Source organism: Calonectris borealis, chromosome 2 (assembly GCF_964195595.1).
Source record: "Calonectris borealis chromosome 2, bCalBor7.hap1.2, whole genome shotgun sequence".
NCBI classification, from domain to species: Eukaryota; Metazoa; Chordata; class Aves; order Procellariiformes; family Procellariidae; genus Calonectris; species Calonectris borealis.
The window spans coordinates 96135652-96152598 of record NC_134313.1 but is presented as its reverse complement, the minus strand read 5'-3'; the positions used below and the strand labels follow the sequence as shown (position 1 = coordinate 96152598).

Below are 16947 nucleotides of genomic sequence, written 5' to 3'. Positions count from 1 at the left end.
GTTTCATAACCTTCCAGGGGTTTGTAGAGTGAAGACGCAAGAAAATTCCGGTCATAACACCACGGCCTTCCTCTTCTCATTGATGCTAGCTTCTGCTACGCCAGCCTGGGAGGCACAGGCAGAAGAGTTTCATCAGGCATGAGGCAGAATGGGAGAAATGTACAGTTTGAAAGAGAAAACAAGCATCTCAGTTTTAGGTAATGTTGTGCTCCAGCTACTGGTGAACCTTTTGAGGAAAAAAGGGACCAAATACACTAAAAAGCATAATTTTTTTCCTCTGCTTGGTTATCTCCAGACCTGATGTGCTGCACCAATGAGATGAGAAAAATTGTTACCTGTACCACGTCTATGATGGACCAAGAAGACCCGGATAGATGCTGTTAGTTTCTTTTAGGTTAGCAGCTTCATCAGTTCGCCATCACAGATTAATCCAGCGGACTGAAAACTTTGTCTCCAATGAAAACACACGACCAAACATTTCATTTTTGTTGCTATATAGCAAATGCCTGCTAAAGATGAGGAATTGACCACAATTCCCATTTTCAGGACACCATATCTTCACAGCCATCAGACAGACGTCTTTTCTTCCTCACAGGTTTCCAAGGAACAATATTGCGCAGGGCACCAGCAGAGCACAGAAAAATAAATCACATATACTCACTGCAAGTTTAACATACTAGACCCAGAGAAGGAGAAATCTATCCTCTTCAGTTGACCAAAGACATAGGCTGAAATGTCTCTAACATCAAGGCCCAGAAGTGAAGCATTTCATCACAAGATTGTCAAGACTAATTAACAGATTCCCTGCATGTCTTTGGTTTGGATGTCAAAACTGATTTTTTTTTAAAAGGTCTTAATTGTCAGAGGTCTGCTGCTCTTCAGCCTTCTGGGGAAAAAAGAAATCAGTCTTTTTAGTGTCAGCAGTATTTAACATGTTAAGTTACGAGCTGGTTCCTGAGGTCTTTAGAAAACATGAGTCCTACTCATTATTGATCTTCCCGTAGAAAGTTATTTCTTTTTCTTCTTTCTGGTTTATTTTATATAGAGATTGCTACAATTGCTTTTATCATTCCTCCTGGAGTCATTTCAGGTTAACTCACTTTACTGGATACACTTGCTTAAATACAGCTCAGGTATTCTTTGAACATGGGCTGGACAGAGAAATTCCGGACGAAAAGAGGAAAACTTCAGAAAGTTTTGGATTCAGAATAGGTTGTCTTAGCAACAGGGTAATTGTTTTTCTGAAAATGACGATCTTGCATTGTGGAATCTATAGTTAATTGTAGGAGCAACCTTTGCTAAGCCTCATTCATTTTATGCATCACACTCTATCGTTTTCTAAAATATGCTATTTCTCCATCTGAAAGTCACTTTTCAACAAAATGACCTTGACTTGAAATCTGATCTTCAAATTAAGAAAACTTTTATTTAAAAAACTCAGACACCATAGTGTAAAAGGCCAGTAAGTCTCCCCACAGAAAATCAGGTAACTTCTCAAGAATAGTCTCTAACTCAGTATAGTTTTTCTATAATCCATTTGGCTAGGACTCTTTTTGTCATCCACAAAATTTGTTTGAGCATTCAGGATAATGTTTTGGCTTCATTTCTGAACAAGTATTAAATGTGAAAATGAATGATACATTTCAGGGACATATCATCTCCCATCTAGAACTCACCCTGAAATTAGCCAGGGACTTTATATTTGAAGTTTGCAAGTGAATGTAAATCAGGTTCAGTGTGAGTATGATATTAAAATGATGATTTAAAGACACTTCAAAGGATAATTGAAAGCTGATTAATCTAAATTTTGTTTCATGTCTTTTTCCTTTGTGCACTGAAAGCCATCACAGCTTCCTGCAGTTGCTGCTACATGAGTGTTTTTCAAGAACATATTTCTCTTAGCTAAATTTTGCAGTTAAAAAGAACATAATTACACAAGTAGTATAAAGTAGTATAGGCTGTAATTTTCTCCTCCAGACATACTTGCAGTTTACAACCAGCACATTTTAAGACAGATTTACCAGTAATATCCTATTTGCTATCCATCTCTGCAGCCCTCTCACCAATTATCACCTGTTGGAGCCATATGCATGCTCCAGCCATTTGAAGGCGAAGTTCAATATAGTACAGCGCCAAACTGCAAAGCCCCATCCTGCACATTGCCTACATTGCCAGTTATGCTCCCTCATTAGAAAAGCTTTTCAGATTAGGTCAGGAGGCTTTAGAGCACTATCCATCCTACACAGTTGTTCATAAGGGTGTATTTCATAAGCCTTAAATCCAAAACCACCATCCTGGGGTCCTTGTCTGATCTCCATCCACAGCACAGACAACGTACTTTCACCCAGTGGTAACTTGCTTTGAAATCACTGACTTAATAGGTTATACCAAAACATTATCTTTCAGATAATATCCACATTTGGGTAACAGATCTTTTCTCTCTGCTAAGCTTATTTTAAAACGCATAGTTGCCTTTTTCCTTTCTTCTTGTCCAGTTGCTTGATATTGGATGCAGGAACTTTACTCATTTGCCACTGCCTATAATAGCTTTTAAGAAAAACTGACCACACAAGATCTGTTTTTCTGATCTAATTAACACAGGAAAAAAATCTTGCATTGCATCTGTAGATTTGGATTCTCTTTTCTTAGAGGGAGGCGTGCTACCCAGTACTTCATGGACTCTCTACAACAAAAAGAAGCAAACTTGAGTAGAGGTTTTTTCCTCCTCTGCTAAATTCTCAGAAGCCTGTGCTGCTCCAGGTGCCATCCAGAGTCCCGTGCTGTAATTTTAGCATGTGTCTTCTAGTCACTAACTGATCACATAACAAGTGGCATGTTTCACAGAGGCCACAAGAGCTCCCTGAGCTGCAGGACTGAGTGTTCACACACAGCTACACCATACATAACACCAGCGAACATCATGTCATCTGTCCAATTTTTACAGATACTGCAGCTGAATACTAAAAAGGGCGTCAAGAAATCATTTGCTTTTGTTTGCAATTTACACACACATACATGTACACACAAATAAAAGTATACAGGCCAACAGTCAATAAAATAAATACATCATATAGCAATGCAAAGTGCAGAGCAGGCCACATGAGTAAAATTATTATAATTTAAAATGTTTCCATCCTCAAAAGGATCTAAAAGAAACAGAATGCAGTAAGACTTTACGAATGGGAAAGTTCCCTCAATACAGAAGGCTTTCTTCTGCTCCAGCTTCTTTCTTTCTTACTGCTGAAGCATCCAAGCACTTGGTCAGCTGTATCACATTTTTGACTGCGTGTGGTTTTTTCCAATGTACATCACTTCCAACTACCAATAAGCCGCCTGACCAGATGTGCATTGGCAGTCCATCTTTATTCCCTCATTCCCTGCCCCAATTCTTCTGCAAAGGTTACCTGAGCAGCAGAAAACATATAAGCAGGACACCGTCTGCAGCTCAAAATAATCACTCTCTAGTTCCTGCAATGCCAAGACAGTAGAGTAACATAATACTAATTTGTAAGTGAAAATTGCACTCTTAGCACAGAATAATGGCAATCTTGGTGCTTTTCCCGGCAGGACTGTATGACAGAAGCAGAGGCAGGAGCAGACCAAAGCACTGATCACCTAGAAGAGAATTTAGACGGGATAGGGCAGAACCAGCAAACAACTGCTATTGAGAAGATTAATACAAATTGACATGTCACCTGTATTTATGCATCTCACTATCTACTGCAGATCAACAAAACCCACATATGCATACACAGTGCTTACTGAATATATAGCATGTGGAACTTACAACTCTGATCTACGTTATAAGATGCCTGTGAAAAAATATTTAAAATTTATTTTAAAAGCAAATGATGATTTCAACAGCAGAATTTTGTATGGAGGCTCAAAAAAATTTTTTTTGACAAACTACTTTATTCCTCCACAGCAAATTAGTTCAGCTTTATTTCAGTAGAGGCTATTCGTAAATGCAAAGAATAAATGAATCCCCAAAGCATTACAAAACTTCCGCTGTAAAAATGTAAATGGATTATCCCTCCATTAATATCTCACTAAACAGCAACACTTTAGAAGCAATCATTCTTCTGTTGCTCACAATATAAAAGCCAAATGATATTTTCACCATAAATCATCCAGCTATTACAAGATTAGTGCAAAAAGGGGTTGGGTCTGAGACAATAAAGTCTTTAGATCATCTTGCAAGCAGGTTTACAAATGCCACACTGGTGCTTTCATCTCTTCGATGCTGGAAGTAACATCCAACATGTGTTCATATGACTGTTTTAGAGAAGAGCAGATTTCTGCACTAGATTTTAAGTGCTACCACCAGCTTGTGTCTACTTGATTTTCACACAATAGCGATTGAAAATACAAAATAACTTTTAATATTCTTTTATTACAGCTGTCCTGTAGCACATCTTTATGGAGGTGTTGGGCCTCCTGCTAGAGTGGAACCAAGCTTCAAGGCCAGTAAAGAGAGAATGAAGAGTAACAGTGTTTTAAAACATCTTTGAGACTCTTTGAGGCCAGCACCAAGATAAATGTCTTTACAGTTCCAGCAAACAACAAGAGTTGTTTCCTTAAACACAAAAACCCCACAACGGACAGGCAGATCTTTATTTCTAGGACTAGACCAAACTATATGTCCCTCCAATGTTAATTTCCCCCCCACACACAGTGAAATGAAAAGGATAATCTTTTATTTTCCTATATAATTGATCTAATTAATTTCTGATCACCCACTTTCCACTTCAGTAGTATTTTTTCATGCCTGTGCCCAAAATGAAGACACGCATTTTGTGTTTACTTTGAATTGCATTAACCATCTGATTTGTACATACTGTGTCCTCTTCTCCCTTTATTCTGGGGTAATGCATTGGACTTCATATCCATGTTGTATTGCTAGGCACAAAACTCAGTTCACTCATAACAAAGGCATTACTTGCCATAAAATTGTGGCTGACATGAGGATGTTTAAACATGCATCACTTCACTCACATTTGTGTACGTACAAACAGCCAACTAATACACACAGACACAAGTGTGCAGAAGCCTCTGCTCCACTGGGAACTGTCGCCTTTCTTCGCTTTTCTAGATTTTCACAATCCTCAGCTCTACCTTCCCATGCAGCAATTAAAAGAGATAAAGTATTTCAGGATCTAACTACTTGGAGAGAAGCCATAACGCTTATTAATTACATCAGTATCCAGCTGAGGTCTGTGCGCACTCAGTTTTACAGAAGTATCAAGATGATCACCTCGACGCCAGTACCACAGATATGGGTCCTCTGCTGCAATTACTGCAAAGCGGCTCAGAGTCACTCTGTTGAGGGATGAGGGACCAATGCTGGCCCTTGGCCACCTGGGCACCCATCCAGTCATGGCCTAACTGTGCCTGGATCCAGCCTCCCAACATATGTTAGAGTGCCATGGATATTGCTCTGACTTGCACCAGCAGGCAGAAATCAGCAGAACTAGGGAAACCTAAGCTATGCTGTCTCCCCTTATTCATCCTATTAACATAGGCCGCGGAAAGAGGAACGTGTCCCAGACATGATGACAGAGGCTCTACACTATCAGGGAAGTTGCACACGGATAAAATAATGGAGCAACCTCCTAGGAGCTGACAATGCCATAACGTATTTGATTCTTGTATATCCCCAGTGGTACACTTAAAATACTAAACACTTTAAGCTTCCAATCTCCCTTGTTTATAATTTCTTTACAGCCAGAGAAGTACAGTCTTGCCCAATACTAAGCAATATCTTGCCATGTAATATAAAACTGCTGATCATATCTATTTACTAGGTCAAGAAACTTAAGTTACTTCTGGTACAAATGCAGCACTAAATCAGCCATACAACATTCTAGCTGTATTTTCATCTACTTTTATGCATCAGTCAAAAAATTGTTTGCAAAGTTCTGAGAACAAAATATTTGCTGATAGTGAAGCTCAAGAAGAGGAAGAAAGCACATATGTTGATTTTAGATCACAGGTTGGCTGTGCAGCACAGGGAGTTAGAAATTGTCTCTTCCTTTAAAGTATAAACTGAGCAAATTTGATATGCAAGTCATTGAGAGAGAACCTTACAATGTCATTTTTACAGTCACTATTTCCTGACTCACTTTCATTGGACAACAACTGCAATTCTCTTTATACCGTATGATCTTTCAGATCAAGTTTGTGTATTTGGAACTCTCTTCTCCGTGGAAACTTACGTTTCAGATCCTTGAAGCACTGCAAACTTTTCCTAGACTACTCTTTTAACTAATATTTCTGGACTATCTGAGCCTATTCTCAAAACCAGGTCCTTCTAGAGATGCGTTCTGATGCTCTTACTCATGCGGAATAATTCTTTATCCATCAGTGGCCTAGTGTATTCATTCAGTGGGGAAAGTTAAGGCATCAGTGTGTGACCTTCAGCTGCCCCTAATACTTCAACTGATCACCACATCTTTGCATTCCAAGGTCCACGTGATGAAGCAACAAAAGTTTTCATTTTGAGCACTAATTTTTTAATGGTGCAGGTTCAAAACAGGTAAATGCTTTCAAAATTCAGCTGCTTCCTTACTGATAAAGAAAATTGCACCTCCTCATCTGCACAGTGCTCTCAGCCATCACTGGATCCGAACTGGTAATCTCAAAATGAACTTTTTTGTGCCAGGTCACCAACTGATTGGTGTCGTTCCCTGCAGCGCTGATCAGGTGACGGGGCTGCTCCCCTGACTCTCACTTAATAACAAACTTTGAAAAATATCTGATATAGAGAGACTCCCAAAATTTTAAGAGAATCGCTATTCAAGCAGGCTGACCTGCTCTTTAGAAACCTGGTGTTACACAAGGGTAGTAGGCTGATAAGAAGTAACAGATAGTCTACTCCAATTCTGTCTGGAAAAAGAGGCCTGGACACAGAAATGCTAATCTGAAATGTTCCAATACGTAATCTCTCCTGAGACTGATAGACCTGTTATTATACTGTCATGCGCAGTCTACTTCTGCTTAAACGCACCTCAGTGCCCCTCCTGAATCTTCAGTTCTAATCCTAAGCCACAACCCTTTCCATATTTCAGTATCACACTAGGTACCCTAGCTTCTCTTCTAGGAAAAAGGGAATTCCCTTTTAGACAATACATAACTAAGGCTTTATCAGTTAAAGGTGTACCCAGCTGCACTGCAGGTCAACCATTCTGCAATACTCTACTCTGTGCACTGTATACAGTGAGTCAACAGTGTGCAAGCTACCCCGCATAATTTTTGGGAGACCCTTTCCTCCTAACATGCCTCCTCAAGCCACCAGACTTCTGCAATCTGCACTGCAATTCTGCCATCTCAATGAGATGTTCATGAAATCACCGTTGGAGTGACTAGTTTCCTACAGACTTAGGCTGGTACTTTTACAAAGGGTGAGGACAGCGGGAAAGAAGATGCTCTTTCCCAGATCTGCTCTAGCAAAGATGCCCTGCCATTAGCTCAACCTGGCAACTCCATGGGCCAGAAATGGATTATTTATATTCTGCTGTAACATAGGCAATTAGAAAATGACACCACGTCCCTTCTTCATCAGCCTCAGTGGACTTTCTAGTGCACATTACTTTCATTCATCCTAGTCAGGCACCCTGTCTTGTACCACCACACAAGCTCTGTTACACACATTGCCACTTTAGAATGTTGCTCTACTCTAGAAGCAACATCAATCCAACACCCAAAATAGGTTGGCCATAGATTGGATCCCAAGGGAACAGCAACCAGGAGCACATGACACAACTCTAGCAGCTGGCAACAAGCACATGAACCTGCATAAAATTAAACAGCAGACCTCATCTCTTCCCCATGCCTCAAAGGAACCATTCCCTTCCCTCTATTCTCTCTAGATGCAGGAAAGGTCACCTTAGATGTACGATACGATACAGTTGCAGGCAGTGCCTATTACACAGCAGATGGATACCATTTAATTTTGTATTCTTCTGAATACATGTCCACATGCATCTACATATATCCTCTGTTTGCTTTCTTTTGTTTTTCATGTTATGGATTTTAACATCAGCAGCCTGGAATGCATGTTCAAGACAGAAAATTTAGCTCTTTAGTGCAGACCACTTTGGTTTCATGTAAACAAGTAATGTGATTTGGGTTTCATGACAGGCAAATGTCCATCTAAGGTGAATGATCAGCATTAACCTTTAGACCATATTTGGCTACCTGCAAGCCTGTCAGTGCTGACTGGAGCAAACCGCAAATTTCCCAGAATACAGGATATACCAATGTCAGTGTCTGAAGACTCAATCACCCAGGCCAGCTGAAGTATGTAATTTTTAATGGGATCTTTGGGTTAATAAGAGCTTCCCTTGTTACTGAAGACTAAATGCACAGACTAAATCAGATTAAGTGCTTCTAAAGAATTCAACAGACAATTTAGCAAAATGAGATTTTCATATTCAGAAGTGAAGTTTCAGCTAGAATATTTCTGTACGTCCTAAAATGTTTCCTGTAAAACTATGCACTGAATCACCTAATGCATGGTAATAAGGCTTATAACGTACAGGTCATTCTGCTGCACAGGCCTATGCAGGCATCCCAATATTACTAGCTACATACCTCTGAGCTGCTTTATTTATAGATTTCTGAAATTAGGCAAACTTAAGAATGCTGGACTCCGTGAAACTACATGTGAAATGCCACCTATATGCACAATGTTTGTAAAGGTGGACACAAAAGTGACAACTGTGCATAGACACTTAGATCTGCCTAACAGAAAGCCTGCGAGTACCCCCAAGGATTATCCATGCCACTAAAGGTACCACGTGCAGAAGTCTGCAGATCAGACCCACAGTGTGTTTGTACTGGGTGAGCCTACTGCTTTCTGCATATACCAAGTTTTATACTAGCAGAGCTCCACTTCATTCGGGCATCACTCCTGACCCCGCCGGAACTCGGACTTTGCAGCTGGGAAGGAGGCTCAGCAGCCCCAGGCAAGGCATCACTGCAGCTCCCCTCAGAGTCCTTCAGACACCAACTGCCAAGTCAGTGCTGCATACATAAATCTCAGCTAGCTCAGGAGTAGGAAAGTCAGTTTAGGTAAGATTGAAACATAACAGCCAATGATATTGCCACATGCCTTGCTCCCTCCCCCCCCCCCCCCCAAATCCTACGTTATTTAAAATTTTTAATAGGTGATTTGGTAAAGAAAACAGATTGTAATTATCTGATGAGGCATTTCCAAGTCAGAAGCAGATATAAAATGAAAAGCATATTGTATACTGTTTGTCAAATGAAGGCGCACATAATTCTTACTAGATTGTCTACTGCAATTTTTATTAAGAAACTCCCAAAACTAATTGGTATAATTTCTAAATGGAAGTTTAAATCTGCCATAATGAAAGAGTTGTGAAGTTTAAAATAACGAAGAAAGGAGTACATTTAACACTTGCTGAAGGAATATATGCCATTAAGCAGCTGCAGAATAATCATCTTTGTTTTTACAGAATTGGCAAGCATGTGGCAGGATGAATCAAATTTTGATTACAACTTTATCAACAACGATTCTCCCTAAGTCCTGATGAAAATGTTTGCAGTCTAACACCTCAAGGAAAGAAAAAAGGCTGAACTTAGAAACTTCATATCCAGTTATTTTTATGGAACACAAGTCAGACAAACAGCAAGCCAAGTTTTTAGAAAATTGATTCTGTACTTTCACACTTGGAATTTTAAAGTTGGCCACACTCTCAAAAAACACATACTAAGTTTGGATGGCCATAGTAAAAGAGCTCTGGGGAAAAAAAAAAATCTGTTGACAAAACTGACTGGCAAATTATGCCATGTAGGAAATTTCCTATGAAAGTGGAGACCAAACCTTCATAGTAAAGAAACAATCTTCTCTGAACATGTCTTGATTTAGTCCAACGCCTACAATTGTCTACAGAACAAAGGAAAGTAAAATTTTGAGGTCAGAATGTCTCTGGTGCCTCATGGATGCGCAGCAGGGAGCAGAAGCTTGTTTTAGCACATACTCGTACAAGTGGAAAGAACAGCAAGGCAAGTGAAAGGTGAAGGAGCACCAAGCCTTCTGACTTCTGCCTTTTTTTTTTTAGTTAACCGTACATGAAATTTGCGACTGAGGCACAGCAAGACAGTTTTAAATCCATAGTACTGTATGATTTTCAAACAGGTTGTCAGGATTGAGTCTTTCTGTCTGAGTAACTATGATCTGTCTTAGGCCAAGAACTGGGAAATACCTGTCCAAAGAAATACGAGAAACAGACATTGACGCTAGCCACGGTATCGAAAGAAGTCCTAGAGGCACAAACCACTGCAGAAGACTGAGCTGTACAGACCTTTTTTGGTTTTCCTTGTAACACGGAGATTCATTGCATAGGAAATGTGGGGAATAAATCTACTGCCTCCTAGGCCAGCTCCTCAAAAAAGGGAGGTTTTGCAGGTGAAACACAGAATTAGCAGTCCCATCCCTGGAAATCTGCACTACAGGTTGTCCCCAGCACTGCATGTCCTGCAGTAAAACAGTTTCCAAATTTATAATCTGATTTGGACAGAGCTGCAATGAATTAACATTAAAATGAATGATTGAATCACTATTCAACTATTAAAGGCACCTAAGTGAGAAGAGAAGAAGGTTTCTTAAAAAAATTAAAGGCAGAACCAAAGTTCCATTCAAAGTAATAACAATAATCACAGAATCACACCTGAGAGCCTAATTTGCCCCTGAATTCATAAATAAAATGATTATTTTTTCCTTTAGAGGTAATCTTTATTAAATACCACCATTTACAATTAAAAGCACCATCGTAACTGAAGAGAAAAAGAGCTTTAAAGTAAGATCTAGAGATAAAGTGTTATTCAAAGGTTGTGATGGAAAAAAAGCCATAATAGAGAATTTTTGATAGCTGAAGAGCCTGAGTAAACAAACCCACTGTAAGAGTGAGGAAGAGGAAGGCAAGAGGAGAAAGAAAAGTGTGAGCTGGTAGCGGAGTAGGGGCACGCCGGGTCAGCAAGACAGTGGGAAAAAAGCATAAAGAATTTTGAAGAGGATTTTATTCATCTTTTACAAGTTCGGGGTGTTTGTTAAAAACTGATTAAAATAGGGTGATATATAACGGAAAAGATTATATTTCAGTAGTTTGATACGTTGTTGCATAGGCAATATATCCATTAATTATCTGAGCACTTTCAATCAAAGATTTTATGCATGAAATAACGGAGTTTACACGGTTCACAGAAACAAAGATATACCTAGGCAGATGCAGAACACAGAATACAAAAAAATGCACCAGAGAAACCTCAGCATTGTGAGTGAGCCACCAGTTAACATGCTGTCACTTTAAAGGTGCTTAAAGCCTCCTCCTTCCCCATGCCACTGAAGGATTTCGCACAGTGCTTCTGCAGTAGTTCAGCTGAATTTCTTGCAAGATCAAGGCCTCTGCTCATAAAGTATATCTATATCTATATCAGTACTAACTCAATAATCATTTTTCTTGGTACAGCAGTAAGTATATTTTCATCTTGTGCTAACTACACGGCCTATATAACCAAACCTCCATTCAATCATGTGGACAGGTGCTAAATAAAGTTGAGAACTTGACAAAAATGCAATAGCTTCTCCTAGGTTTGAGACTGGAGTTGAGAACGAGGGGTGGGTACGGTCAGAAGCCTGAAAGGAGAGAACTCAACCAAAATCCACACTGCAACCCAGAAAGCCTGGGGACTTCTGCTCTAGAGAGCACTATGGTTTCTGCCTCCCCTCCTCACACAGGAAGACAGATGGGCTCACACACACACATATGTTCTTTTTACATAGCAATCTATTGTATAACCATTTATGGGTCATTCTGAAGTACATTTTGATCTTATATCAAGATCATTCATCTTGATAGGAGAAAGAAATTTTTTACATTGAGAACAATCATTTACTGGAATAACTTCCCCAGAGACGTGGTAGAGTCCCCATCACTGTAGGTTTTCAAGATGCAATTGGACAGGGTGCTAGATAACCTCATCTAGGCTCCCTTTCCCACAAAAAGTTGGAACAGATGATCTTTCAAGGTCCTTTCCAATCTGGGCTGCTGTACGATTTTCAGCAAAATAGGAAATTTGCAAAATTAGAATGATAAGAGACATTTTTGCAAAGGTAAAGTGTAATAATTGGGCTGAGAAAGATGTATGGGATGATTAACACAACCTGCTACAGGACTTTGAGTGAGAAACATGCTATTTCTACCTCTTGTTGAGCTCTCCATTTGAAACAGCATTTAATACACTATGAGGATTAGAATAACGTTGATAGTTCTCTCTCTCACAGGATGTTGTGAAGACTGATTTGTACACATACATTATTTCAAAAATGTAAGACAGAAGAATAATGTTATGCATTATTAGCACTGATAGAATAGTAATACAGTTTTATATTAACTCAGCATTCCACATACAGCTAGTAAATTGCTACTCAAACGGTCTCTTCTCCTTCCACTGTTCCTCCCAGATTTCTTCCAACTCCCAAGCTGGTTATTGAGCAAGTTGTAATGTCATTTTAAAAGACTAACAGGCTTCCCTAGGGGCAGAAAAATCTGAAGACAAAATATCACAAGCAAGTTCTCCCATTAAAACACTTCTATGCAGAGATACTTAGAAAAGCTGAAATAAAATGACAGTAGAGACAATGTGTTTCTGGTACATTCTCAACCATGCTTAAAATGTCCAAGACATGTAACCCTATATAATAAAAGAGGACAGCTCCTGATTGAATTAAAAAATACATTTGCCTGCTAATGAAAATCTACAAAATTGCAAAAATGATTCCCCCCCCCCCACGTAACATATTTTTTCAAGTAGAAAACACAAGAAATCATGTGCCATTAAAACTATCACTGTGATAGGTAATTACCTGAGCAGCATAACCAATAGAGTCCTCTGGGTCATCAGAAGAAATAGAAGACAAAATTAAACCTACCATCTAGCCATAATTTAGTGTTTCATGATTAAATTTATTGAGCCCTTTTTCACACTTGATTGATATACTTTGATTTCACAATTAAAGAAAATTAAATTATTTGAAATGCTAAGCCATTTTCTCCATCGGAGTAAACTGGCGTTGTCATCCTGTTTATTGTCACCCTGTTCAGGCTGGTAGAGAATCTGTGCTATGGATTTCCTGATCCACTTGCATCCGTCTAATCCTTGAATAAAACTGCAGCCCTATGGAGAAACGATTAAAACATGTGCCTTCAGCTCTCATACAACAGTTCAATCCCTCATTTTTAAGCTAGCTGGGCTCCTGTTTCATTTTAGTTACCATCACCTCCTGTACCTATGGTGAAACCAGGACACAGATGACCCCATGCCCAAACGAAATGAACCCTTCCGAAACCAGGACTGTCTTCTGGCCAAGTATTTTATTTACATCTCATTAAACTAATAGGCATTTTGGTTCCCATTCAGCTCTCTCAGTTTTTAAGGTGCTGCACTGTGCTGGTAACACTAATGGTCCAGTTCAGCTTGCTGATCTAGCCAGCAGTGCCACCGCTCCCCCGCACCTGGTGCCACAGGTTTGAAACAACACAGAAGTGTTGTCTTTAGCCACAAAAGTTCCAGATCATGCTCTCTGTAATGATGGACTGATCTGACTGATCAAAAATGTTGACTGCAGAGAAAAATCCTCAGGTAATTGGACACAGAGATCAGCACCAAAGGCCAAAAAAAGTACAGAAATAAAGATAAACTGGGTAGTGATGGAGAACACAAGGAGGATGGAGGCAGGAGCACAGGCCCTGCGAGGACAGGCTATGGAGCCTTGCTTGGAGGGGGATGCAGCTTGGGGGACCATTTAATCTACCTTCTAGTACCTACAAGGAGGCTATGGAAAAGACAGTCAGCCTCTTTACAGCAGTGCACAGCAGGAGGATGAGTGACAACAGTAAATCAAGATTAACTAAGGTTCAGATTGGATATTTGGAAAGATTTTTTTGCCATGAGGACAGTTAAGCAGTGGAGCAGGTTGCCCAGAGAGGCTGTGTGATCTCCATCCTTGGAGGTTTCCAAAAGCACACTGGATAAAACCCTGAGCAACCCAGTCTGAAGTAAGCGTCGACTGTGCTTTTAGCAGAAGGTTGGACAACGGAACCAAAATAAGGAACAGGTCTGTAGCCTCAGGGCATGGGAATGGCTGGAAAAGGAGCCAGGCAGGGGCACGAGCACATGCCTCCTGCAGCAACATACCTTCTGGAAACAGGGATTTTATCTAGGTTTGAAGGAGTACAAAGAGAGAAACCTTGCATAAACAGTTTGAATAGTTTAAACAACTTACTTTAAAGGCAATACTAGGCAATACAATTCTAAGCACTAAGAAATAATCTCGAATTCTTTAGAATTTTGTTAGGTACAAAAATAATCATGTTATAGAAATGTATCAATGTTCAAAGATGATCACTTTAAAGAGTCCACAATTTAATAAAAAATGTAATAAAAAAGTTTACTATACAATTTAAAGTCATCGTGTGCAAGTCTGGTTTTTTGCTGTGTAAATTCTACCTGGAAAGATTATTTTGTCTAGACAATTTTATAGGAATTCTACAGAAAATCTCCTTCAGTCATGTTTTCTCCCAGGTCCATGACCAGCTTGTAGTCACACAACAGTGTCCATTTCAAAAACACATCCACCAAATTTTCCAGGCATCAGAGGTGGCTTTTTAGTTTTCTATGCAATAGTGCTACACTGGAAGTTATTAATAAGCATCATCATACACAGACTGCGGTTAAGGTGATGACATAACAGATTTCTTTCAGATCAAATGCATCAAGCAGTGGAACGCTCACCTGTGAAACGGTGGTTAAAACAGTTAGACGATACTGCCCAAAGTGAAACACAAAGTGAAGTCAAGCCATAGACTAAGGGGCTTCCTTAGTTTGGGTTGATTCTAGTGGGATGGAGTGGTTGCAGCTCTTTGGATCCTGTATAAGAAAAGTTATCAGAAAACCAGCAGCTTTTGAGAAACCATAGTGAGGATGGAGCTGAGACACCACATGGACAACAGTGAAGGGAACACAGTTCCCACTGGGAAGACAGGTCCAGAAATCACAAGCAAAGAAACTGCCTCTGTCTCCTTGTCACTGTGTTCACAGAAACTGAACTCTGCAGACCTCTGCAGGAAGAAGGGTCTGGCACAGATTCTGGGGCATCTTTCTAGGACAAACGACTCAGCAAGTTCCCCAAAGTCCCCCTCTTTCAGTCCAAAAAGAGGCAATACAAAAAACGACCCAATTCTACAAAGTTCATCTTACCAATTCTAAAAAGTTTATCTTATAAATTCTGAAAGCTGTAGGTGTACTCAATGCTTGAAGAAGCCAGTAAGCTTTTTCCTGGAGTCCATTTTTCTCCAGTGTGAGTACCAACATCCCCAGTTCCTCAGGAATGTTGGGATAAAAATCATTAATAATTTAAGGGAGAAGGAGGAATTTTGTCAGATAAAGCAGGAGGAAAAAACCCACTGATTCATTCATTTTGTTATGTTCAAGAAATGCACAAGTCCATTTTGATATTTAGAAGAAAACTGCAACGGAAAGTGATCCGTTAAAAAAAAAAAAAAAGGATTTCCAGTTATGTTTAAAATACGTTCTATGCCATTTCATCTTTTTTCATAGGTGCTACTGCATCACTGAGCAACAAGAATGTAATGGGGAAGAAAGTGTCGGGGAGGAAAAGGGGACAGCGTAGGGACAACTACTCATTGTTACGACAGCTATTGATCTTGAGAACACAGGTATGACAGCTGTATACAGTATTTTTTGGGCGATGCAGTTCATCCATCATTTACTCCTCAATCTAATCTCCAAACATGCTGCCATTACCCAATTCCCATCAAGCTGCGCTAAATGACTCTTTCCGCAGAAGCTTACAGGGCACGACCTACTCCTCCTCTGCCAGCGCCACAGACGCATCTCTGTCTGTTTGTAGCCCTGACAGCTTTCTACAGCCATCCTTAGCATCCTTTCAAACCAAATTCTTTCTGTCTCCTTTGGAACTGCAGGACAGGCAGATAACAGGGAAGTGGGAAGATGCTAATTGCAAATTAGTTGTGCTGCAGGTCTTCCCCACCTCACTTTTATCTCATCAGTACCTTCTCACCCCTTGCTTTTCTGGCTGAACTAGGCTGTGTCTTGATTGAATTCACAAAAACACTTGGAACCATTACTGGTGTGACAGACAAACAGCAACCACGTTCTTGGCTTGAAAAAGCAATTTTAAGTCTCTGTGTCCTAGGCGTTTCTCAATTTAAGGAGCACAAAGTGGATTTACACATTCCCTTTACAGCACCAGATTTTAATGCAATCAGGTTTCAGGAGATCTGTTTTTTAAAAATCAAACAACTGATTGCAAATATAGGGATACAGGGAGAAAAGGCAAAAATGCCCAGATTTCAAAGCCCTGAAAAAAAAAATCCTAAGTTACTGAATTACACCATACATGAACACATGAACAGCTGTTTTGGGCCAGACCAAAGCCCTGTCCCTGCCTGCAACAAAAAAATATCCCCCCCACCACACAAACACAGACACACAGTTAAACAGTCTTGATAAGTGGATACCTTAAGTTAAAAACCAAGCCAATGTGCATGTGTATTAGCACAAGCCTCTAATACTCCCCTGGGCTCCAATCCGTTTTCAACACAAAGCATTCCTGAGATGCATGTCGCTTCTATGTATTTTTCATGCCTCAGTATATTCCTCTGCATTAACTCATCTCCCCACATGAACTGCAAAAAGTTCCTGCTTGCTGTGAAGTTGGTTCCTATTAGTTTCATTTGAAGCGTGTACTAGAAGCCACGAAACCATCCTTCTCTACTCATCCTCTCCAACCCACCCATGATTTTCTAGATCTTTATCATATTCATCCACCAAATCATCTCTACCAGAATTGGTTTTCTCAATCATTCCCTTCCTCTGATT

At 39.9% G+C, this 16947-nt stretch overlaps 1 protein-coding gene across 6 annotated transcripts in view; it reads right to left on the bottom strand.

Moving 5' to 3' along the window:
- FARS2 (phenylalanyl-tRNA synthetase 2, mitochondrial) overlaps nt 1-16947 on the bottom strand; it is a 248678-nt gene that overhangs the window by 43929 nt on the left and 187802 nt on the right. The window contains exon 9 of one of the 6 annotated variants that reach the window (XM_075142618.1): nt 1614-3615. The exons of the other annotated variants lie outside the window; for them this stretch is intronic. Coding sequence (XP_074998719.1) covers nt 3319-3615 — 297 coding nt within the window. The 3' untranslated portion in view covers nt 1614-3318. Of the gene's footprint in view, nt 1-1613; nt 3616-16947 lie in introns of those variants that run through there. 6 annotated transcript variants of the gene reach the window in all.